The 25,144-nt window shown below is 41.1% G+C and overlaps 1 protein-coding gene across 3 annotated transcripts in view; it reads right to left on the bottom strand.

The window, feature by feature from the left end:
• Window positions 1-23,935, bottom strand: part of TMEM237 (transmembrane protein 237) — a 30,887-nt gene extending 6,952 nt beyond the window's left edge. The window contains exons 1-11 of one of the 3 annotated variants that reach the window (XM_030580394.1): window positions 23,871-23,933; window positions 21,229-21,246; window positions 20,338-20,369; window positions 18,967-18,977; window positions 17,862-17,918; window positions 16,262-16,375; window positions 15,043-15,163; window positions 13,754-13,914; window positions 8,642-8,765; window positions 6,376-6,567; window positions 200-273 (exon numbers count right to left, since the gene is read on the bottom strand). In XM_030580394.1, the coding sequence (XP_030436254.1) occupies window positions 200-273; window positions 6,376-6,567; window positions 8,642-8,765; window positions 13,754-13,914; window positions 15,043-15,163; window positions 16,262-16,375; window positions 17,862-17,918; window positions 18,967-18,977; window positions 20,338-20,369; window positions 21,229-21,246; window positions 23,871-23,900 (934 nt within the window). In that variant the 5' untranslated portion in view covers window positions 23,901-23,933. Of the gene's footprint in view, window positions 1-199; window positions 274-1,093; window positions 1,596-6,375; window positions 6,568-8,641; window positions 8,766-13,753; window positions 13,915-15,042; window positions 15,164-16,261; window positions 16,376-17,861; window positions 17,919-18,966; window positions 18,978-20,337; window positions 20,370-21,228; window positions 21,247-21,392; window positions 21,875-23,870 lie in introns of those variants that run through there. The other 2 variants (XM_030580395.1, XM_030580396.1) reach the window with 2 other exon arrangements.
• Between the last annotated feature and the right edge of the window lie 1,209 nt (window positions 23,936-25,144).

Raw genomic sequence — 25,144 nt, 5'->3', positions numbered from 1 at the left:
TTTCCCTGCCCTGATTCCTCGCTGACCGAGAGAGAACAAAGGGACACAAAACAAAAACCTTCCCCCATAGATTTGAAGTATCTTCTCCCCTTATTGGTCCTTTTGGTCAGGGGCCAACCAGGTTATCTGAGCTTCTTAAACCTTTACAGTCAAAGGAAGGATTTTATGCTACCCTTAGCTGTATGTTTATGACACTCACAGAAAGAGGCTATGGCTGTTGGATCCAGGGTCAGGAAGCCTCGCATGGCTACTGATGCTTTAGCCAAGTCAATCCTGGACAGATATATATATAAAGAAATTAAGGTTACTTACTTGTAATCAAAGTTCTTCAAGATGGCTCTGTGTACGCACACTTATGGGTACTGTGCCACCTCATGGTGCCCTGTGGTAGAACATTCTTCCAGCAGTGTAAGAAGCATTCTCACACCCCGCCCCCCGCCTCAGCCACTGACGTTCTGAAGTATAGGGGTAAGGTGCTCTCATCACTTCAGTTCCTTCCACCACAAAGCCAGAGAAACCAAACAAACAAGCAGCAAAGAATCTGTTAGTCTATAAGGTGCCACAGGATTCTTTGCTGCTTTTACAGATCCAGACTAACACGGCTACCCTCTGATACCAAACAAACAAGGACTCTGACAGAGAGAGAAAATCTGGTGGGAAGTGTGAACATGCAGAGCGATCTTGAAGAACCTTGGTTATAAGGAAGTAACCTTAAGTTCTTCTTTGCATTATTCTGCATATTCGTTTTTAGTTGCTACTTGGGGGGTTCTCGCCTTTTTTTTTTTTTGTTTCTCACTCCCAGCGTTTATAAGGGCTGCTAGCATTTTTACCTGTTTGGTTTTTTGTATTTATTTTTTGTGTGATACACATGGGTGGCCACGCTTACCAGTTTTTTCAGGGATTTTTTTTTAGCGCCCTCGAACTGCTGCAACCACTTTTTAATATTCGGGGCTGACTAAAAAATAAAAATAAAATTACCCGCGACTCAGTGGTGCCATGTTACTGACACATCCCACTGCTTGGGTGTACCTATTATAAGGTCCTGGCACTTTTAATGGGAAATATTTAAGCGTTCCAGGGCATGGGTAGCATTTAGGATACCCTTACAATACATAACAGCAAACAAATTAGCTGTAAAACTTGCAAGCGATTCCATGGGCTGTGGACACCCAGACACCTTTTTGAGGGATGGGTGAAGCAACATAATGCTAGAGTAAATATTTATATAAAACGTATGTGTGCTATTTATGGGGCTTAATGGGAGGAATGAGGGGAACCATTTTTTTTGATAAAGAATGCCTGTTGATTTTACAGTAAAAGCCCTATCTAGGAGGCAAGGGCGTTTGGGCGTTTTTAAAAGTATTTAAAGGGGAAAAGGTTTTGGTTTTGACATTAAACCGAAGGGTTGGGAACAATAAGGGACAGAGAGATAGGCAGTGCTGAAAACTGACCTGGAGCCAGAATAGTCCTAATTGAATAGAAACTGTAGCATCACTTTATGAAATCCAGTACCTACCCTAGAGGCCAGGTCCAAGGTATAATGTTTACTTAAAGTCCAGGCTGCAGCTCTGCAAATTTCAGCAACTGGCACCTGCCTAAGACAAGCGAAGGAAGAAGCCACAGTGATAGAATCAAAGCAGGTACAGGAACTTTTGCTAGTGTGTAACATTCAGCAATAAATTGTTAATCCATCAAGATACAGTCTGGAAAGAAACCATATAAACCTTTCAATTTTTAGCATAAGACACAAACAATCTTGACAATTTACAAAACCTCTTAGTTCTATCCATATAATAAGCAAGGGTCCTTCTGGCATCCTCCTTATTAGAACAAGGCCTCGGGGGAAAACAGCAAATTAATTGTCTGCTTGATGTGAAAATCAGATACTACCTCAAGGAAAAGCCTGGGATCAGGTTGGAGAACTACCTTGTTTATGAAAAGAAGTGAAAGTTGGATCAGCCAAATGGTATTCAATTCACTCACTCTGATGGAAGCCATTTTGATAGATCAAACGATACAGAGAACAGTCAGCAAAGGGTTTAAAGGGCAATTTTACCTGCATGGCCCATGCTGCATGGGCAATACCAAATTGAGATCCCAGGATGGGACGGGATGTGTGTGTGTGCGTGTGCACGCACGCGCGAGAGAGAGATCTGCTAAACCTTTAGTCAAAAGGTTTATTAAAGATGGAACAAACAGCGATCTTTCATCAAGTATGATATGCTGAGATGGCTGCCAAATAAACTTTTAACAATGAGTCAGATAACATTTCAGGCTTCAAGTATATTAATTATTCCAGAACACAAGAAATGGAAGCAGATACAGGGGAATCAGGTTTTCCCTTCACCGATGCTTGAAATCTGGTGCAATTTAAACCAATAACTTTTAGTGGACTGTTTTCTAGAGTTAACTAGTATGTCCTGCACAGGCAAAGAAAATGACTGCTCAGGAGCAGACAGAGTCAATGTCCAATCTCCCATGCCATCAGGTGAAGAGACTGTAGGTCTGGGCGAAAGATCTTTCCCTCCTGCTGAGACAGCAGGTCTGGAGACAGAGGAAGACACATAAAGACTCCGCTGTACAGTTGCAGGAGATTGGTAAATCGCTGTTGACACAGCCAACCCAGGGCAACGAGATATAGTTCTGATATAGTTTTCTTCCTATCTTCTGGATCAATGGAGAGTGGGAAAAGGCACACATTAGAGAGTCTTTCCCCAGCGGAGAAGAAAAGCATCCGAAAGGGCTAGACTGTCTCTGCCTGTTCTGGAATAGAAGAGGCAACACTTTTTGCTGGACCTCATTGCAAACAGGTCCACATATGGGTGATCCCAGCTGAAGAATATGGTCTGAGCCAACTGATACTTTAAGGACCATCTGTGCATTGTCTCTGCTAAGTCGATCTGCAACTACATTGTTTTACCTTGCCAGATGCAAGGCCACAGGATAGACATCGGGAAGGAGACACCAATACTACAGATTTACAGTCTCTGCACACAAGAGTAGAATGAATACCCATGCTTGTTGATGTTCTACATTGCTGACGTACTGTCCGTCACCACCTGCACCACCCTCCCTTATAGTGAAAAAGGAAGTCTTCAGGGCCAAACAAATAGTTCTCAATTCCAACACACTGATGTGCATGGTGTTTCCTGATAAGATGAATGACCTTGAACTGTCAGCTGATTAAGATGAACCCCCCAAACCTTGCTTGAAGCATCCAACTTGATTATCAGAGATGGATCTAGGAGACTGAATTATACACTTCTGAACAAATTGTTCTCACTGACGACCATTTCAGGGAGGCTATGATGTTCTGAGGTATAAAGATCAACATATGGAGGCTGTCACAACTTCTTCTGTAGACCCAAGACATTGAATGCTGCATCGGTCTCATTCTCAGATAAGCAAAATGAGTAACATAAAGTAGTGGCTGCCATAAGGCCCAGGAGACCCAAAAACAATTTTATTCTTTGAGTGACACACTACTGAAATCTTTCATCTGGCAGAAAAGCTCTCCCTTACACAGAGTCAGGTATACAGCCTATAAAGGGAATCCTTTGAGTAGGTCAGAGAATTGTCTTCGGATGGTTGAGAAGAAGTCCAACATCTGAAAACAGATTAGTTGTAAAAACAATATGGCTTAACAGGTCCTTGTGTATAGCAGCTTCAGCAGCCAATCATTCAAATTAGGGTAAACAAAAATACCCTCATTCCTCAAATGAGCCTCTACCACAGGGAGGCATTTTGTAAAAATTCTGGGCACTGTGGAGAAGCCAAATGAAAACACTTTGTACTAAAAATGGCATCTGGCCACCATGAAACAGGGGTACTTACAATGAGTGACAAATCATTATAGGGGAAAAAAGGAGTCATTTAAATCAAGAGTTGTGAACCAATTCATGACTGAAAGCGAAGAGATGTCAACATAGGGAACTGGAACTTCCAAATGTGCTTGTTCAAGTTGCTCCAGTCTCGTACTGGATGAAATCCCTCCCATCCTTCTTCCACACCAGAAAGTAAAGGGAATAAAAACCATGACTCACCCCCTCCCCCCGCTCCAGTATTTGGGGACCTCCACAACTGCTCCCATCCAAAGTAATTTTTCTAAGAAGAATATCCTTGTGAGAAGGGTCCCTGAAGAGTAAGGGAATAATGGGGGAGGATGATCATCAATCTTTTGAATTGTATGACACAGCCCCTTTCTATAATTTCTAGAACTCATTGGTTCGACATAATTTGTCTTCATGTGTTAATAAAGTGGGCTAAGCCTCTTTCCAAAGAAGGGGGCTGACTGGTCCTGACTGGCTGGTTCTTGATTTTAATCATCTTGTCAAAATTAAAGCTTGTTGTTTCACGATGAAGGTGCTGATGAGGAAGTGGATTGTTCAGATTTAGACCTTAGGCTGAAAAAGGCCTCTTATGCTGGCTTTGGAATACTGCAGGTTCTTGATATTTTTCATGTCTCTGACCTGACAAAAAGTAAAACCATGGTAGAGCTGTCTCTGGTACCGGAAAGAAGAAGGAGTAGAGGAAATCATACTCAAAGAGCAGGCAGCTGATCTCATGTCCTTTAGTTTTTCTGCCTGCAGGAAGTGATCCAGAGGGTGGTACAAGGAGAGCCACAAGTCTCGGCACTTTTCCTCTATCTTCCTCCTGGAAAGGATCCAGGTCTGGATCCGAGACAGAATGCACCAGGGATAACAGCAGATCCAGACAGAAATATGGAGATCCAGCTCTTTGTGGAGACCCTGTATGGGGTCCCAGGAGGAAGAAGCATAAGGTGTTCCAGGAAAAGACCAGCAGCACTTTCTGACCACTTCTTTCTAACAGGAGACAAGAGAGAAGATCTTGGCACCAGGATAACATGCCTCTTTTTGGATGACTTGTGTTTCACACTCAAAACTAAGACGTGAACTGGAGCTGGAAGATGAACTTGAGCTGCTATAGTGACAAAGCTCTCCAGAACTGAGGATATAGCCGGAACGGAGCCAGGAACTGACAATGGATCTGACAATGTAAACAACCTCAGATCCAACATTATAAATAAATCCAACTTCCTTGTTACTGACGGCAGATCTGGAACAGATCTCCACTTTGGAACTGTAGAGGCCCTGTCAGAACTGGATGGATCTGACAGTTCTGATGCCCAGGAACCATCATTGCTAACAGTGACCATTTAGTCTCTGAGCCTCTTTTTCTTCAGCACTGTGACAGACTGAACTAAAGGTGCTGATGGCCCAGATTCTGATACATCAATCAGTTCCATCTTCCTGGATCCAGAAGTGGAAGTCAGAACCGACTCTGTTCTATAAGAGTTCCAACAGGGCTAGGTACCTGGGACGAATGAGGTACACAACCAGTGGCCAAACTCTCACTCAACATCTCTTCCAGAACAGGGGCAGTCAGATCCAACCACATGGCAGTTCCTTTGGACACCTGTAGCCTCAGGGGCTTAATGGAGGGAATCTGCAGGAACCAAATCAACTCCTGACAGAGGTTGCAGCTTCTTGAAGCCATTCAGGTCACAGGGGCAGAGACTGGCCTCTTAGAGCTAGGGATCCAATGCCTGAGGGGGTCCAAAGGTTCTAGCCTTGAGAGCTTCCTTTAGAAAGAGGAGCTCTTGCAAGTCTCCCTATCTTTACGGTCTCTGGGAATAAAGGTTTGGCAAATCAAACACTCTAAGAGACCGTCCTTCTCCCAGGCACTTAAGGCACTGCACATGGTCATTGGATAGTGGGAAGACAGCCACGCAGGAAGTGCAATTCTTGAGTCCTGGCTTCCTCTGTTTCTTCATTTCCTTCATAACCCAGGATCAGGAAAAACACAACCTCTGCATAATTAGCTAATACTAACTATTCCTAAGAAACAAGAAGAGACTGGAGTACTTCACATCTGACCAGGCATATGGTTGGAAGCAACTGAGGTGGTGAAGATGCTCCTCTCCTATATAGCCTTGGCCTCAGAACACCAGTGACCCTGACAGGAGAGGTGGGAGGCACAAAAGCGCTCTAGCTTACACAGCAAGAGGAAGGATCTATCGCAAAGTACCACAAGTGGGAGCATACAGATCCACTCAGCGAAGAAAGGCTCATTTAACACAGTACATGGGAACAGTACATAACTGTCTCCTTTGGTACTTTACCATTCTGTTATTTTTGCAAAATGTATGTATATGCACCCACTACATTCCCTTAATGTAAAAATAATGGCATATACATAGGAGGATAAATCTTCTTTTGTCAAGGTAGGAACTATCTATAGTACATTCTATCACAGGTGAGAGAAGTGCCACAGAAAGAAATTTTATGACTAGATGACTTTAGAATGGGATGTATGGCATACAAATTATGTAAATTATACAAATTAACATTTTACCTGTCAAAGGCTGAAACTGTGCTGATAGCCAACAACAAGTAAAGGAAACTCTGGGCAGGATATGCTAAGGCCTTGTACTGCTCTAGCAGGTTTGAGAGAGTGGACAGCTGGTTTCCTGCTAGAATGTATATTACAATAATGTTCCACACAGCATAGCCAGCAAGGAAGCCATGAGTAAAGAGTCCAATCACCCTAAATGGATAAGAGATTGTTAGAGTTTTTGTAAATAACTGTAATCTCAGCAAAAGTTCATGGTCCAGACTGTCGTAGAAGCTAAAGATCCATTCCATCTCTACCAGGACAGGAGGATTGTTCCTTACATATTATTTTCTAGCAATTTGTCCAGTCTAGTTTAAAAAGTCTCAAGCAACAGGGCTTCCACCTCTTTCCTTGAGAGACCGATTCACAGCCTAAGAGGTCTTACTATGGAAATTTTTCCTGATGTTCAGCCTTTTCTCTATCCCGTTACTCCTATAGTTATAGGAGTTAATTTCCTTTGCAAAGCTCTAAATAATTCCTCTCCAAACTTGATGTTCATACTCTTTAAATATAGAGGTTATGTGCACTCCTCCCTGCTGTAGCCCCCCAATTCCATTTTAGTAGTATTTTATCTAAACTATACGTATCTTTTTTTCCCCCCGATAAGTCAGTGCCTCCAGCCCAATGATCATTTTTGCCGCTTTTCTCTGAACTCCTTTCTAACATATTGTGCAGAGGTGAACACAACGTTCACACAGTACAAATACACCAGAGTCAGATAGAGAAGAACTATTCTTTTCCTGCTTCATAGACTCATAGACTCTAGGACTGGAAGGGACCTCGAGAGGTCATCGAGTCCAGTCCCCTGCCCTCATGGCAGGACCAAATACTGTCTAGACCATCCCTAATAGACATTTATCTAACCTACTCTTAAATATCTCCAGAGATGGAGATTCCACAACTTCCCTAGGCAATCTATTCCAGTGTTTAACTACCCTGACAGTTAGGAACTTTTTCCTAATGTCCAACCTAAATCTCCCTTGCTGCAGTTTAAGCCCATTGCTTCTTGTTCTATCACTGGAGGCTAAGGTGAACAAGTTTTCTCCTCCTCCTGATGACACCCTTTTAGATACCTGAAAACTGCTATCATGTCCCCTCTCAGTCTTCTCTTTTCCAAACTAAACAAACCCAATTCCTTCAGCCTTCCTTCATAGGTCATGTTCTCAAGACCTTTAATCATTCTTGTTGCTCTTCTCTGGACCCTCTCCAATTTCTCCACATCTTTCTTGAAATGCAGTGCCCAGAACTGGACACAATACTCCAGTTGAGGCCTAACCAGCGCAGAGTAAAGCGGAAGAATGACTTCTCGTGTCTTGTTTACAACACACCTGTTAATGTCCTTCATATCATAATGTCTCTGCACAGCCAAAAATCACACTGGCCTTTTTGCTACTACATCACATTGCAAACTCGTGCCTAATTTGATTTAAATTTTGCTCCTAACTCTTTTTCAGCATTACTAATTTCCAACTTTTTCTCTCAGGAGCTATGTATTTTTCAAATATTTTCTTCCCAGATGCATTACAGTAGGTATGTATATCTCATTTTTTATCTCCTTCCTCTGTAGGTCCCTTTGTATTACTTCTGTCCTCACTAACATTTGCAACTCTTTCCACTTTGGTTTCATCTGTGAATTTCAAAGAGTTTATTACTTCTTCAAGATCATTGCTGACAATGTTAAATAAGACTGGACCTAACACAATCACTAATCGCCTCATACTAGCTCATTATACTCCTGTTTCTCATTACATTTCCCTTAGGGTGTTACAACCTCTTTTCAGGCTAGTCAATTTGCCTTTTTTCTACAAATGGTACACTAAAAGCAGCTTCCGCATTTCATTCAAACTAAAAATCTGTTATTTTCTAAAATTATACATGATACATTTATGGTCTCTCCTACAGTTTAAATTCTGGCTGCTGTACTGTAATTCCCCACACCTCCCACCCCTCAAAAGCAGGCACTCTCAGTCAAAACAAAACAAACTATAGTATAATTTGCTAGAGTGCTGAGACGCTTCAGGCCCAGTCCATCAACAGAAGAGCTTGCGGTTATTCAGTTCTGCACTCATCCATTGTTTGTTAAGTGTGTCCAAAAAGACTAAAACAGACATTGACAAGGCAGACAGAAGATGTTCACTTCAAAAGCATTCCCTAGCCAGAGAGGAAAAGAAATGGATTTCACACGAAAGTCCCTTTTCTTTCGTCAAAATATTGACCTATTAGATACCTGAAACCACGGTGCACCGAAAGTGCCACATCCCTGGTGGTCCATAAAGCCTTTACATCCATAAATACATCAATGTTTTCTGTGGTTTTAACCAGTTCTGTGCGGTCAGCTGCCTGGAAACGCCCTGAAAAGAAAAACAACTTTACTCAATCATGGAGATTATTACTACTTCCTATTATTTCTATTGCAGTAATACTTTGCCCCTTGTCTACACTAGAAAGTTTTACTGCCATTCGGCTACCAACATAGCTATTTCAGTAGAATGCATTTACATGAGTGCCAGTGCAATGTGTCCTCAGGATCAAGCTGAATCAGCAAAGGACATGCTGCACGGTAAGCAGGCATCCCAGTGTCTCTTGTATCATCATCAGGCATACTATCAACCAGGAAACATTTGCATTATATTGCGGGATATCACCACTCCTCTCTGGGAACTGTGGGAGTCTGAGATCAAACCCATAATCCACTCTTTCACGCTGTTTTTAAATCCCTCATTTCTTGCATCCAAAAACATAGATGCTACACAGACCAAAGAATCTCTCTTGTCTATTTCAAGGGCAAGGCAAGTGATTCTTCTATATTTGTGGAATCTTGGTAACTCATGTAAAGTAGATACTGAGGAGTGGATGATACACACAGTGAATGAAAGCAACCAGCTGCTGCAGATATTTATTGACTAGCTGCACATAGGGGAGCGGTGGTTCTTGGCACCGAGTGGTGGAACCAGACTGTGATGCAAACCTGGGATGACCTATAGAACTTTTGGATACAGAAGGTCACATTCCTGGAGTTGTGTTCTGAGCTCACCTCAGTCCTGTAGCACAGACACTCCAGAATGAGAGCTGCTTTGATAGCAGAGAAACAGATAGCAATCCCTTTCTGGAAGCTTGCAATCCTGGATTGTTATCAGTTCAGGGTTGGAAAATCGACAGTGGGGATGGTCATCATCCAGGTATGCAAGGCCATTAAGCATGTGCAGCTGCACAGGATTGTGACTCTGAGCAATGTGTAGGAAATAATAGATGGATTCTTCCTTAAATGTGGTGGGGTGATAAATGGAACACATATCCTGATTCTGTCCCCTGTTCCTACCTTACAGCTGAGTACGTAAACAGTGACGATCCCCAAGACGTCCTGGCAGAGTACCAGAGTGAGAGAAATGTTTCTCACAAAGAAGTGTCCAGAACTACTCACTTGTTATAGGGGAGCAGAAAACTAAAGATAAATGGTCTTCTCTGCAAGGGGCAGAAGGCCCCTGGGACTCCTGGAGAGCAAGTGAACCTCTCCATATCAAAACCCTCCTTCCCCTCCCAAAGCTACCCACACACTGTTTTTAATCTCTTTCCTGAACTGGATGCAAGTAATGAGATTTGGAGTTGAAATCCTGCATTCAATCAGTTTACAATGGATTTTCTGCAAAATCACATACAGTAGTATGAATGCTCACTTACTGGGTTGTGTGTAGCTTACAGTCAGTGCAGGTATGTTTTCTGTTTGTAACGTATTGAATTGTACTTGGTTATTGTCAAGCATTGCCAGCAAAAGTACTGGCAAAAGTATATATTTGGAAATGGTTTGGGCTAATTTATCCGGATTCTCTGTTTGTATTACTTACTAGTGCCAGTTCATACCCTGGAAATAAACTGGCTGTTTTAAAACAGAATTCCTTTGTTCCCTGCCCATGTACAGTCGGCTGCCAATTTCAGGGGGGGGAAGAAAATGGTGACCTCCCCTCCCCAGTGGGCCCTGGAGAAAGTAAAAAATGCCATGCATTAACATTTACAGTAAATTACACATACACAAGTCCCTGCCCCCTTCCTCAGTGATTAATTCTCTCTTCAGCTGGGTCTCAAAGGAGGTCCTGATGTCAGACTTGCATCATTCACATCCCCCTCCTCAGCAAGCTCCTCCTTGGTCTGCAGTTCCAGGGTGCCCTGCTCTGGAACTTGCAAAGTTCCCTCTGTCACTGGTGGGTTGCTCGTGAATACTCTATATGGCGGTGAGCTCCACACAGGGTGGATAAATATCAATGATTATTTTTTTTTAATTTAAAAAAATTGCATTTTTTTTAATTTAAATCAGATTTTTTGATAAAATGCTTTTTGAGGAAAAATCCTATCTAAAGATAGTTTGAATTAAGATCTCTTTGAACTATAATGTATCTCATCATGGAATAGGGATTATAAATTCTAATTCAATAGTATGAGACAAAATATTCATGTAATGTTTAAGAAAAATTTTGTGAATGAGTTCCAATAGTTCATGAATTAAGGACTGAATTTTATGGGGTTCCAGGGGCTTCTGTATAGATTATTTAGATTAATCTTTCTATCTACCCAATGCTTAGTCTAGAAGGTACCATCAGAGATGCTTAGTTTTGCAATTCTCAAACTGTGGATTTGTGTTGCCACACAACAGCAAGATAACATGCTTGTTAAGAGCAAAAATGTTTTAAAATAAATAAGTAATACATAGAGGCGAGAAATAACAGACCTCAACCCTACTGTCCCTCTGCAAATCTGTGTAGCCAGAGTCAATCCCTTACCTCTCTCTAAAAGTGCAAAGCTTCATAAGGTTCAATGAATAGAAGATTGTTGGGGGCGGAATAGATCTGGACAAGGAGAAGTCTGGAGATAAATGTGAGAAGGGAGGGACAGGCAGTAGAAATAAAAGTGAAACTGTTTGAGCAGCATACTCCGGTCTTGAAGTCTTTCCGAGTGTAGCCTTCATTGATTTGAGATCTACCATACCATTCTCTCACTAAAAGGGAAAACCTATAATGGCAACAGGCTGTAAAAGAGACCCAGTTTGGGAATAAGAGCCATTCAAGAAATATATGTTTGCTGCTGATGTTTTAAAGAAAGTCACACCAGTGAACTGGTGAAAGTCACTTAAGCACTTGGATTCAGAGAGTGTTGAAGTGATAATCTCACTTTTAACAGCAGGAGCTTCTACTGCCAGTATAGAAAGAATATTTTCTTCCTTTGGACTAATTCATTCCAAATTGAGAAATCGTTTGGGTCCTGAAAAAGCAGGAAAGCTTGTTCTTCTTTTCCAGATTATGAACAAACAGGAAAACGAAGGTGAAGACGACTGAGTTAGCTGCAGAAGCCAATATTTAAAGTTTCTCATGTTGACCTGGCTGACATAATCGATTTAATTTTAGTTTTTAAAAAAACATATTTCATTTAACTATTTTAGTTAAAACAATTTTAACAAAAACAAACCTGATTTTAAAAAAATTGAATGTTCAACTAAATTCAAAAATTCGTATGCTTGTTTCGTTAAAATATTATGTGTTTGCTGTTGAAGAAAAAAATCCAGAATACATAACATTGTTGTTTTAGTTAAATAAAACAATTTAAACGTCTGTCTGGTAATGTTCTCCTCCTAATATATCATAGCGAGAAAATCTTCCAAATATTAATGATGAACCTGTTCAACTGGAGATGGATATTTAGGAAGCCATTGGGAGGTGAACTGTTTCAGTTACCATTGGTAAATGAAATAACCAAACAATCATTCATTTTCTGATACGGCTGTCAAACTAATCTGAAAAGTTTTCAAAACAAACCACTTTAAAAATGGATAGTGTAGGTTTCATTTTTAGAAGGTGTACATCTATCTCTGAGTTGTGAAGAATATGTATTAAGGTTGTAACAACCAACAAGAATACACTTTTATGTAGAAATCCACGATTAAATCGAGTCTTTCTGACTAGTGATTTAAATGAAATCTACCCTGGCTCCACATATTAGCAGCATCTCTTAGGGGAAGTGCCAGACTTTTAGTTGCCTTCCTTTTTCTTCTGTAAGCTTACTGCAGCTCCTTCCCCTTCGCCTGGCATAGGCCCTCATCCGTGCTGTGTCCCCCTGCTTCTGCAGCTCCTTTGCAATATCAGTATATACAATTCTTGATTCCTGTGGGAATCCACAGCTGTGCCTGTACAACTCCATCTGCTTCACAGACTGAGGAAATCCAGAACCTTTTTCCTGGAACAGGTAGCAGCACAAGGTTTAGCTGGAATCATGCTTGTACAAGAGTGCTTGAGGAGGTGGCAGGGCAGGTAAACAGGTATTTCCAAAACATGCTGGGACATTTAAATGGGAGGCAGGCTTCCAGTCACTGCGAGCCCTGTGTAGCAGAATTCAAAAATTTGACCAGAGGGATCACTGCTGCTGGGACAGCTCCATTGTGGATTTGTTGCTGGAGGGCTGCATTTGCTGGTACAGGTATTTCTGTCTCCTCACAGGCAATCTGATTGCACAACTATACTGATAGAGGTGTTATGTCACCTGGTGAACTCACTTAATTTTGTCAGGGCTTTGTTGGCTGGACTCAGTTTTTAGTGTGGATGCATGCAGAGCTGTGCCGAATAAAGTTTTGCCAGTAAAACCTTCTAGTGCAGACCAGACTTTAGAAATCTCAATCAGGATGAGGGCCTTGTTATGCTGGGTGCTGCACAGGGAGGAAGCATTTAAAACATTTTGGCCCTTACATTCCATAATCCTTACCAAGACCCCTCAAAACACACCGGGTTTGAAGAATAGCTTCAGAACAACTATAGTTTTCACTTAAAAGAAAAATGCTTTAGCATCCCATTTTGTCTCCCATAAAAACCTCTTTCATCCCTCTTTCTTTGTATTCAAAAGGTAGATGAACATACAGGCCTTCCTATAGTATGTTTTCCCTACAATTTCTCACCAGGATAGCAACACTGAAAATACTAGCTAGATAAAGCTCTGTCATCTTGACTTGCTCTAAGTAGGGTCAGATAACTCTGTGATTAAAAAACTAGTGCTTGTGGGACTTGTGTTAAGATGAGTGCAATAGTAATTCTTGCTTTCCATTAATTTAACTTCAGGGAGCATGACATTTTCAGAAAGAATGCTCTACCTCAGAGTACACAATGATATATTTTAAGTCAAATTACACATATGCAGAAATTTCATAACTTTAAAAATATACATAAGGCCACATGCTCAGGTGGTTTTAATGTTGTAACTATTTCTGCAGAACAACACATCTGGACAACTTCTCTTTTTTAACAGGACAGCATTAACTTTTTCATTATTAAAATATCTGAAGTTAGGAGAATGAGAAATTACTTACGATTTTTTTCAACAAACACTTTGCTCACAGGCTGGCTAGCACCAGCGGGAGCAGCAAATACAGGTTGCTGATCTGGACTTTTTGTTTGTTCATCTTCAATAATGTCCTCTTCCTCCACTCCCAGTTCATTGGAACACTGCATTTCTGCTGGCCGAGTCTTCCTATCATCACAGGATATGTGGAGAGAAAAAGAACAATGTCTAAAGCTTTAAAGACTAATGCTCTAATACTGTAAACACTTAAGTACATGCCTAATTTTACTGGTATGAATAGTATGAAATACTCACGTATATAAAGTTTCTTCTGCGTGCAACTGCTTGTAGGATTAGGACCTACAATAATTCTTTACGGAAGCATAAAATCACCATCACCAAGCAAACCCCCAATAACTACTTTAATATTTTACTTTTGTTTTGTGACAAACCACTCAGGTGGGAAAAGAAAGACATGAAAAAACTACTGTAATAGAAAGAATGCAGAAGAAATACGTTAAAGAAAAAAGATAAAGAAATTGAAATACTTAGGCAGAAAGAGAAGCAAAAGTGTTGTAAAGGAGCAACATACAGAAGCTGAAGGAAAGTGGAGACAAAATAAAGAGCAAAAGTAATGTTCTGACAAAGTTAAGAAATAAGAGTGAAAGTTAAAGAAAAGCAGAAATCAGATGATTAGGTTATATCTACACTACAGACTCCTACCAGCACAGCTATGTCAGTCAAGGGTGTGAAAAGGTATGATCTCTGACTGCCATAGTTGTGCTAGCTGAAGTCCCTAGCCACACTTTTACTGGTATAGCTTGTTTTATTTGTGGGAGGTTGTTTCATGATACCAGTACAAAGCAGAGTTTTGCTAGTATTGCTGAATCCACACTAGGATCACTTTTGCCATCGTAGTGGTGGTATTCCTATACCGTTAAAGCACTCTAATATAGATATGGCCTATGTTACATATTCTGATTTATTTTTTAATGTATGTGATTTAAGTATTGTATTTATACTATCATGTTCAAATTGTAGTGTAGATTTGAAGAAAGATTAAATTAATAAATTGCCAAAATTTACCTCAATATTTCTTAATACTAAATTCTTAGCATTCATTGTGACCATGGATTAAAAAAAACACAAAGTTAATCCCTGACCTGCAAAGATTTACACACATGCTTATCTTTGCACACTGAGTAGGTCCAGAGACGTCAAGCCTTTGCAGGATCAGGGCCTTAAATACTACATATATTAATACATTATCATAGGTATTCTTCAATAAGAATTATAAGGCACCTTAGAAGCGCTCACTTTGTTTTTTTTCGATGTTTACGAATCACTGTTTCTTCAGAGGGCTGGGGATCCATGCCATTTTCAGTTTGAAAAAAGGATGTGTTGTGCAAATTCTGCTGGATGAAAGAGGTCTCAGATTCTGAAGATTTAAAACAAACCACAAAAATAATCTAATCTGCAAAATAGTACAGATTAGGAAATTTATGCACTGAGACAGCTGTATAACTATAATACAATCATTGTGAACAAAAAGCACCATGATCTGAGTTTCAGTTAATATAAAATGTTAACACAGGATCATCTATAATTCTCCACTTCCAAAATTTGATGTTTCCATTAATCTTGTGACAATTTTTAACCTATTTATCTTTTAATATACTTTTAACAATTTAGGAATTGTGATTGTGTGCTGCAGTACCATGCCAGTACACTAAAGTGTTACATGTTTTCAAAGTAACATTTCCAAGTGCTTCAAAGGCAGCTTTCACAGCAAGGACTGGTGTGCTATTTGTCTCATTAAAAATATTAAATCTGGGATCAGCATTGGAAAGCAATTCTCTATTTTTCACTCCAGGAAATAATCAAAGCTCTTATATTATTTTTTTATGATCACATGAAATCAGCCCACCATTGGTCTTGAAATCTTTTAGCAGCTGCTGACACCTCAGTGTGTTTGCTTTTGGACTGAAAATAGCTACTTGAATAATAATAAATATCCTAAAAAATATTACAAGATTTCTCTAATTTATTCCATTGTTAAAAATCAGCCAATATTCACAAAAACTAGCAGTAATGAAACACTGGAATATTAAATATTCCAAAATATAAGTTTCTACTAGAACACTGATTTGGCCCCAATTCATATTATATATGCATATATTTTATGGCTTAGATTACAAAACTAGCAGCACTAATAAAATATGGCTCATCTTTAACAAGATAAACAGGTATAGAAGATACTACATAGGTGCAAGACGGCAGAGTTATCACTCCAGTAGAAACCTGAACATCTAGAATTGCATGACGCTTAAGTGTTGGATTTCTCAACCTAATGCTTCATTGATATGAATTTTCACTGACTTCAAGGATTTACACCAGAGATGACTTTGGCCTGTCATCAATGCAGATGGACTTATTCTAATAGTTTAAGAAATAGAAACTTAGGAAGTGGGCTAGCAAGACCTTATGCTGCCAAGCCTAATTCCATCTTCCATCCTTTCGGTCACTCTTCACATACCAGGAGGCCTTCTCTTCTTCTTGCGTTTCCTCTGAGGTGGAGCATCCTGAACCTCAGGAGTTAGAGGCTCGCTACTCTCAGATGGCCGACGGACAGCTGCGTGAACAATACCCTCTGAAAAGCAGAAGAAAAGAAAAATAACTGAGTTCAATGGTAGCATCAGCCTTCCTGGGAAGGCAACCAAGGCATATCTGCACTTTGTATTTCTTTCTCTGTTTAGCTACTTGGTGGAATTCATGTGGAACACACTTTGTGAACAATCCATCTCCTCTGTGAGATGTTAAAGAATACCTGACAATAATTAAATTTATTACAGAAACAGGCATAGTAGTATTTACTTGGATTTGTGTTGAGTCCATTCAGAATTTAGAGCACTTAATAAAATGATGAATTTGAAAAGCATCTCATCGCTGTGGATGACTGTCTATTCTCAAGGACCCAAGCAACTGAGGTAACCAGAAAGGGAAAAAATAGCAAGAAAAAAATTCAAGCAATTTTTCAACGCTGTATCAGCACCTGCTGCTTTATCAGTAACCAGAATGGAGGGGGAAAAGCCCAATGACTTTAGTATTCAGACTATAATTCTAACTAATATTGCTTCAGAATAAAAAAATCATAATGTATAAAAACTGTGACAGACATGGCAATCTCCTACAATATCTTTAGGAGATCTTATTGAATTATATTTAAATAGCTTTGGAGTCCATTGTATTATAAATGCAAGTTAATATATTATTGTGGATTGTATGTAATTTATCCAGGGGAGAGACATGGACAATGCAAACCCTGGGAAACGTTAGGCACTTCAAAGGACTATCTTCAACAATGTAACAGGAAAGAAGAAACCTTCAGGACCAAAAAAATTAAGTGGGTTTTTTTTAGGAAACATATAGGGGAAGGGAAATGTAAATCCTCACATCAGGACCTAACCTTTTGAAGCTACGCCCTGAGAGAACCACTGGCTCACTGATTACCTATTCATGGTTTCTGAAGATCAAAGACTCAGGCTATATAAAGGAAAGGCTAACTGGTGCATGGGGTGCTTGTTCTGAGGGAACAGCTGTTAAGAACTTGTAACTACAGGAAAAAAAAAACCATGGTGGGATTTGACGAACTGATCATGTCCCAGAGCCCTTGCTGGAGTTTGGGGTGATCTCTGATAAGTTTATTAGCATGCATGTAAGTTCTTTTATTGTTTTTAATACATTTTCTCTGTAATGCTTTCGCTATAGGAATATATGTACTTGCTTATATGTTTATAGCCTCTGAGGAGAAAGCAAAGCAGGCCTGCTAAGGCAACCTTAACTCTGCAGCCCAGAAAAAGCCCAGTCAGAGGAAGAGAGACACAGGTCTCAGCCCAAAAGAGGTGATGTCTGGGGACTCAGAACCCTAAAAGTGGGTGCCCTTGCTGGGGAAATACAAGTGCAATTGCTTTGAACTGTGACAATAACAAATGAAGATGAATGAGCCAGAAATATTAAAAGTTGCCCTGTTAGGAATGGTAGGTATGAATCCAAGGATGCATTTGTCAGGAGATCAGCTATAGAACAGAGTTCCTCCAGCATTCCAAGTATATCTTTCACTCCTGGCAGCTTCTTACCCAATGCATTTTTTCCTTTGGGCTTCTTTCTTTTTGGACGACTAAGCGGAATTTCATCTGTAGGATGTAAAATAAAGGAACTAGTTACACACTATGGAGGAATCCATCCTCTCTTTCTAACAACTCTACCTCAACCCAGAAAGGGGAATCCCTTTGGAAGTGAAGAAGATTGAAGTTTCCTAGCCCCCTTTTTACACAAGCCATGACAACCCCCATCAGCAGAGGAAAGAGAAGTAATAGAAAATAAAAAACCTTGCAAACTGCAACATACACGTCTACCCTGCTATAATGCGGTCGCGGGGAGCCAAAAATCCCTACCGCGTTATAGCTGAAACCCCATTATATCGGGGAAGGGGCAGCAGGGCTCTGGGCGGTGATTTAAAGAGCTCCGGGCTCCGGCCACTGCTGGGAGCCTGGGCCCTTTAAAGCGCCACCAAGCCTCGCTGCTGCAGCCCCGGGGTAGTGGCGGCAGGGCTCCAGCGGGATTTAAAGGGTCCGAGGCTCCCTGCAGCAGCCGGAGCCCCAGACCCTTTAAAGAGCCACCAGAGCCCCGCCACTACCGCGCTATATCCGAACCCGTGTTACATCGGGCCATGTTATAGCAGGGTATAGGTGTATGTTAAAAAGACCACACAGGATGGGCTTTTTTTTAAAAAAAAAAAAAAAAAAAGGAAATTATAATGATAATGTGCCATAGAAAAAACTTCTCATGTAGAGCATAGTGTCCAATTCTGGTCACTTCACCTCAAGACAGATATAGCAGAGAATGAAAAAGTCCAGAGAAGGGCAACCATGAGATGGGGCCTGCACAACAAGTGACGTTAAAGACTTTCTTCTCTTTTCTAAGCCAAATAACTCTCCTCTGAAAATAAGGCCTCTTTAAAGTGTCTCAGATTTACCACCAAAAGCACAAAGCACTTTCTAAAATCTTGACCCATGTACACATTAAGCACTAAATAAATAAATTATAATAGTTAGCAATCTGCTTTTAAGCAAAACATTAAAGTGCAGGCACTAAACTTCAAAAATAGGATCAACTGAAGTCAACAGGAACTGTTAAACAGAAGTATATCCATGCACAGCACTTAATACTGAACGAACTCACCTTGGCTTCCACTTCAGATCCAAGATTTTGCCATTTAAGTTAAATAAAAAAAAAGGTCAGAAAGGAATATAAAAAGAACAAGAATGTTAGTTTTGAATCAGTTATGACGCAGAACTGTGTTTGAGCTCACAAGGCAATTGGTTTATAGGGTCACAGAACTTACACATAAGAGCCATCCTCCTCCCCTGAACCCTATTTCTTTTTACAAATATTTGAATATGACAAGGTTGAGGCTGCTCAGCAATAGACAAAACAATAGTCTGTTTGCTTCTTGTGACTATGTACAGTTTCTTGATTTGTTAGCTGTTCATGAGATTAAAACTTTCATTTTACCTCAAATTGGAACCTGTCTTACTATCTGACACAAACTAATGGGAGAAGTTATAAGACATTGAAGCAAGCAGCTAACAAAAAATATTCAGACTCCTCAATGGTGTTTATGAGCTACTATGTACATATGTCTTAAGGCACTGAAGAGGATTTTCGACTTAAGACAACATAACAACTGCCTTTCCTATCATCAAAATCTATCTTGGCTCATGGATCACTGAACCCTCAGAACCATAACCTCTCCATCTTTTGCATCAATATGGTATACATAGATTTTATTATTTACATCACACTCAAAAGTATGGTAGGCACCAGACTCAGACTCACAGGCTGATTTTAAAAAGTCTCTACCCCAAAGTGCTTGTAATTTAAAATATAGATGAGAGACAACATTCAACAGCAATAAACAATGAGGCAAGGGCCAGGAAAAGAGAACAAGGGGTTGAAAATAGAAAAGTTACTGAGACTGAAGTAGTTTTTAAAATCTTTGATGCATTTTTCCCCCTCCAAATGACAGAAGCAATGAGATATTATGAATTAAACTGTTTATCAATCTATTTACAACATTAAAATTCTTTAGTACTATATGATCGGAAAACAAACATTTGATACCCCAAGACCTCTGGAATGTCAAAGGAGGAAGTTACACATACCCAAATAGTTTGTTTTTTTTAACTAATTTTTAAAAAATACCTTAAAAATGTAAGTTGTTTGCTGCTAAGCTAAAACTTACATAAAAATGTTAGTCTACTGCAAATGTTTGTGGTGAAATACAAAACTAAAATAAAGCTAGGTTTATAATGAAATTGCTGACACAGCCTTAACCCTAGCTTCACAACTGCAAGTTTAATTTTATTTTAAACTTCATTTAGCACAGAATTGAAAGCATATTTGTCACTTTAAGACACTTAGCAAAATCTCACTGAAGTCAGTGAGAACTCTATGAGATTTTTGTTGAGCTAATTTTTCTTAATTTCACAACTTGCAAGTACATCCCAGAGCACAAAAATTAACATATTTCATATAATCAACTCATCTTACCTTGGAACTGGGGGAAGGGCACGGGGTGGGCACTGAAATAAAAAAATCTTCCATCAGTACGTTATGAAACCATCTCCCTTCTAAGCCCTTGCTAAGCCATTTCAGAGAAACCAACAAATTCCAAGCATGAGCGATGCATCCAACAAATATTAAGTCTTCTGAAAGGCGATTCTGAACATCACATACATAAGCAAATATACACAATTGCATTGATATCCTTGGATGGAAGTTGCTATGTAGAAATGTAAAGTGGTATCTAATACACATTTGATGTCAATGCCTAAATTCAGATATGTGCTGTATTTTGGAGAGATACTACAGACCAGTGGTTCTCAAACTGGGGACCCCTCAAGAGGGCACAAGGTTATTACATGGGGGGTCCCGAGCTGTCAGCCTCCCTCCCAAACCCCGCTTTGCCTCCAGGATTTATAATGGTGTTAAATATATTAAAAAGCGGTTTTAATTTATAAGGTGGGTCGTACTCAGAGGCTTGCTATGTGAAAGGGGTCACAAGTACAAAAGTTTGAGAACCATTGCTCTAGACACCTCAGAGGCATATGTAGCTGTTCTCTTTAAATATTTTTACTTCTCTTATAATAAACTACACAAACAGGAAAGTTAATTCATCACTCCAGTCAGCTATTGAAAATATCTACAAAAACACTGCCAAAAATTAGGCATTTAATATCAACATATCTGCAGATTATAGTATGAAAAGTTGCAGGTACTTTACTAGTGAAATTATAAATTTAGAGATAGAAAAGTCTAACATGATAAGATGTGCAATAAACCAACTTTTTCAAATTATTTTGACCATAAAGTCAAAACAAAATTAAAACTACAAAATAATAAAACCTTGTTAACAGACTAGCTGAAGCATAGCTCACACACCTGATACGTTTTTCTCACCTAGAAAAAATGAGGCAGCTTAAATTCAGATTTTATATTAAATAAGTGAACTGGACAAAGGAAAAAATCTCCATGCTCCAAAGACTTTATTTCGATTAAAAAATACACAGATAATGTAATTAAAGGCTCCCTAGAACTGAACTCACCACTTGTTTCTTCCCCATACCATTCAAAGTCAGTCCTTCAGAGAGACACTGAACAGCTTCCTAAACCCCACAGCGTCGACTCTGACCTCAGCTAATTCTGCACTAAAAATAAACTTCTGATAGACAGGATTAGCTGGACATGAACCTTGCTATCCCTGATATCGCTCTTATTTAAGTCTATGGGAATTTTGCCATCAACTTTCCAAATGGAACAGCAGTAGGTCTTAGTGCTGCTTACAATTAGAAATCCAAGATCCCATGACCCTTTACTTACAAGAATAATCCTTACCCATGCTAGTTTAACTGAAGCAAGTGGGACGTCTTGTGCAAGTGATGGTTTGCAGGATTGGCCTCAAATCTCTGTCCTGAGTTTTGGCCATGTGGGCATGCAGAGACTGACAGTAAATAATATTTTCATGCCGGTGGGGCTGACTCCACCAATCAACATCCACCTAGCTAGCTGCTACTTAGCCTTCCCATAAAAGTGTTAACAGAATTCTATACAGGGAGTATGGTAAAAAGTAACAAAATGTTGGTAAAGCGAGGATAAACCCAAAATCAGTCCAATTTTTGCTTATTTCTATAGCATCCACTATAAGGTTTCTAGGACACTGGGTAACTTGAAAATTAGTATCTGAAAATCTTCCAACAACTTTACTGCATACAAAATAATTACATAAACAGGTTTTGTTACCTAAATGTGATAGTCATAAAGAGAGTTTCTCTGAGATATTCCTCAAAAACAGAACAAAAAATTAAAAACAAAAACAGTTGCTGGCAAAGTCTGTTCTATTCAGATTTTATAAAAGATCCAGCACTGTGACATATACAATAGTTTTAACTCCATTTCAGATTTGAAATTACCAGGACCTGAAAAACCTCTTTTCCTAACTCCACAGAAAAAGTGTGTTACAGTGAACCTTTGCAGATGAATGTTATAACAAAACTACCACTAAACATTTTCTGTTTATAGAGCAGCTTCCATGCCAAAGGATCCCAAAGTGCTCCACAAACTATATATGGGCAGGACTGCTGAAACTCAGTATTTGAGTGTGCAAATACTGTTCCAAAGGAGTGCGGAAAGAACATCGGAACAAGGCTAGTCTCTTGCTCCCTCAGAAAAGTATCTTTATTTTCTAAGCAGGAATACAGAGCAGATGGGATCTTGGTTTTTAAGATCACATCCAAAAGTGACCCAGGCTAAATTGCACTGAACTGAATTTATTTGCCACAGAAACATAACGGGCTAAGTCAGCACTGTCAGGATTTAAACCAGTGGTTCTGGGGAGTGTAGGTAGTGCAAGTCCTGAGGTTTATTATTTTTATAGCTCTTTACATCTTCAAAACACAGTACATTGATTTCAAAAACCCTATGATACAAGCATATTTTTTATAAGGTTAAGGAAACCAAGGCAATAAGAGAGAGACTTGCTCCACCCCACAACAGAACAGGGATCAGAAATTCCTGGCTGCCAGTTGCATGAGATCTTGACTATGTTCATGTGCAAGACTTTGCTAGTTATTTGATCAATGAAGAGGGTTAATATGTCTCCTTGGAAAAAGTCAATCTTTTTTGTCTACACTGGGAGGGGAAAGGTTGCAAAAAACCAACCACTGCAAAACAAAAAACCACAATTGTTAACACCGGTGAACTCCAACAGCGACAGCAACAGTGTAAACAATGCTCCCACAAACACTAGCATTCTTAATACAGTGTTATGTAGGGCTGAGTAGGGTTAACAACACTGTTAAAAAAGCTGGTGATCACAGGAACTTGGTCTACACGAGAGTTTCCCATATTGCTACAACTAGGATGCAATTGTAGAACACACGCTGTCTGTTCAGCTATTCCAGTCAGCTCGGACGGGTGCAGAACTTAAAGCCCTTTCAGTAACTAAAAAAAAACACTTCTCAAGATTAGTCTGTATCATGAACAGTTCTTAAACTACAGCTTTTAATCAAGATCTGGGTCCCACTTGCACAAGGCAGAATCCATATTCAACACAGTTACTTAGCACAGCTGAAAATGCAGGTCAGGTTGTGGCCTCAGTAAGCTCAGCAGGATTAAAAGCCTCCATACAGCCATCTGTGTTACACACTGAAGGGGGGACCCTGTGAAAGGGAGATATCAAAACCCGGCCTCCAACCTGAGAGGAAGAGGCTATAAAACTCAAAAAGTAACTCTGAGTTCCCCCTCCCATCCCGTACACTGCCCCCATGAGGGGGCCCTACCTTCCCACCCTTTCCCCAACCACCCTCTCCCTCCCCACCTACACACGACCCCCATGAAGGAACCTCTCCCCACCTGCAACCCCCTATGCTCCCCCCTACATGCTCTCTCCCCACCTGCGACCTCCAACACATTCCCCCCATAAGGGGCCCCGCCACACACGGACCCCCCCACCTCCCACTGCGGGGACTTGCCCCTCCCGTACCCCTGCCCGCAGCCCAGCGAGGGGGCCGGCGCAGGCCCCTCACCTGGCGGGGTCCCTGCGGCGGGGTCTCCATGCCGCGCCCTGCCTGGAGCTCCCGGCCGGCTGCACAGCCCGCGCCGCCCGTCACCAAGACGCTGGAGAGGCGGGGCAAGGGGCGGGTGCTGCCGGGCAGGGATTTCCGGGCGGGGCTCAGCAAACGGGCTGCGGGCCTGGGGATAAAGCGCCCCCGACCCCGCCTGGGCCCAGGCTGCACAGCGAGGTGGGGCTTGTCCCCGGCCGGAGCCCGCGGTGCGTGAGGCGGCGGCGGCTGGTTCCCTCTGCCCAGGGCGGGGGGCTGTAGCGTACGTGGGCTCCTGACCCAGGGGAGGTGCGGGGCCTGGCGAGCTCGCGGGCGGCCTGGTGTAGCAGCGGGAGCCCCTCCAGCTCGGGGCCCCGCGGCTAGGCGGGGTTGGTGCGGCAGCCCCAGCTTTCCTTTAAGGCCCCCTCACCACGAGAGCAGGCCCCCACCCTGCTTGGTCACGGAGCCATCGCCCCTACCCGGCTCCCCTCTTATGAACTTGCTTGACTGCAGGGTGTGGGTGTCGAGCAGGCCCTAGAGGGAGATGAAGTCAGGGCCCCCCCCCCCCGCTGGGTACCCACGCAGCACTTGCGCCCCCGGGGCGGCGATCTGCAACCTTTTCCGAAGCACCTGGAGCTGGGGGACTATTTCACTCTGAGACACCTGCTCCTGACAGGTAACCTCAGTTTTAAGTGGAGCTTGAAATGTTCTCTTTAAACTGGACAAACGGGGTGGGGGGAGCTCAAGCGGAACAGCAGGAGCCCCGAATTCGAACTTTGCATGGCCGGACGTGGAGCCTTTGCTCTCTTACCAATCGAGTTAGCTCATGTTGTTCATGGGGGATGGCTCTGGCCAATTCGAGGTTCCTCTGCAGTCCTGAGGAGGAAGAATGGAAAGGGAAAAAGGGGGCTTTGTGCACTCAGGCTCTTAGAGGGAGGGAATAACAAGTACAGAAATAAATATCACAAAAAATGGAACCAGAAAGAGGAATCCAGACTAAGAAAAACAAAAAATATGGATTTGCCCAATTTTAAGAAAATCCTAAACACAACTCTCACTATCTAAACTAGGCTCTCAGTTCAATGACAATCACACATACAAAGGCAAAGTACAGGAGTGACCAGGATGGTATGAAAGAGCTCTGGGTGGCTTGTCAAATCCAACAATTAGTTTCCAATTCTACCATTTAATTAAAATATGCTTTTAATATCACCCCCTTTAAATGTTCAGGGGTTTTTTGTTTAAAAAAAAACAGCCTG

This window comes from Gopherus evgoodei, chromosome 11, assembly GCF_007399415.2.
Source record: "Gopherus evgoodei ecotype Sinaloan lineage chromosome 11, rGopEvg1_v1.p, whole genome shotgun sequence".
In the NCBI taxonomy this organism is placed as follows: domain Eukaryota; kingdom Metazoa; phylum Chordata; order Testudines; family Testudinidae; genus Gopherus; species Gopherus evgoodei.
The sequence above is the reverse complement of the archived record's forward strand: the minus strand, read 5'-3'. Positions and strand labels throughout refer to the sequence as shown.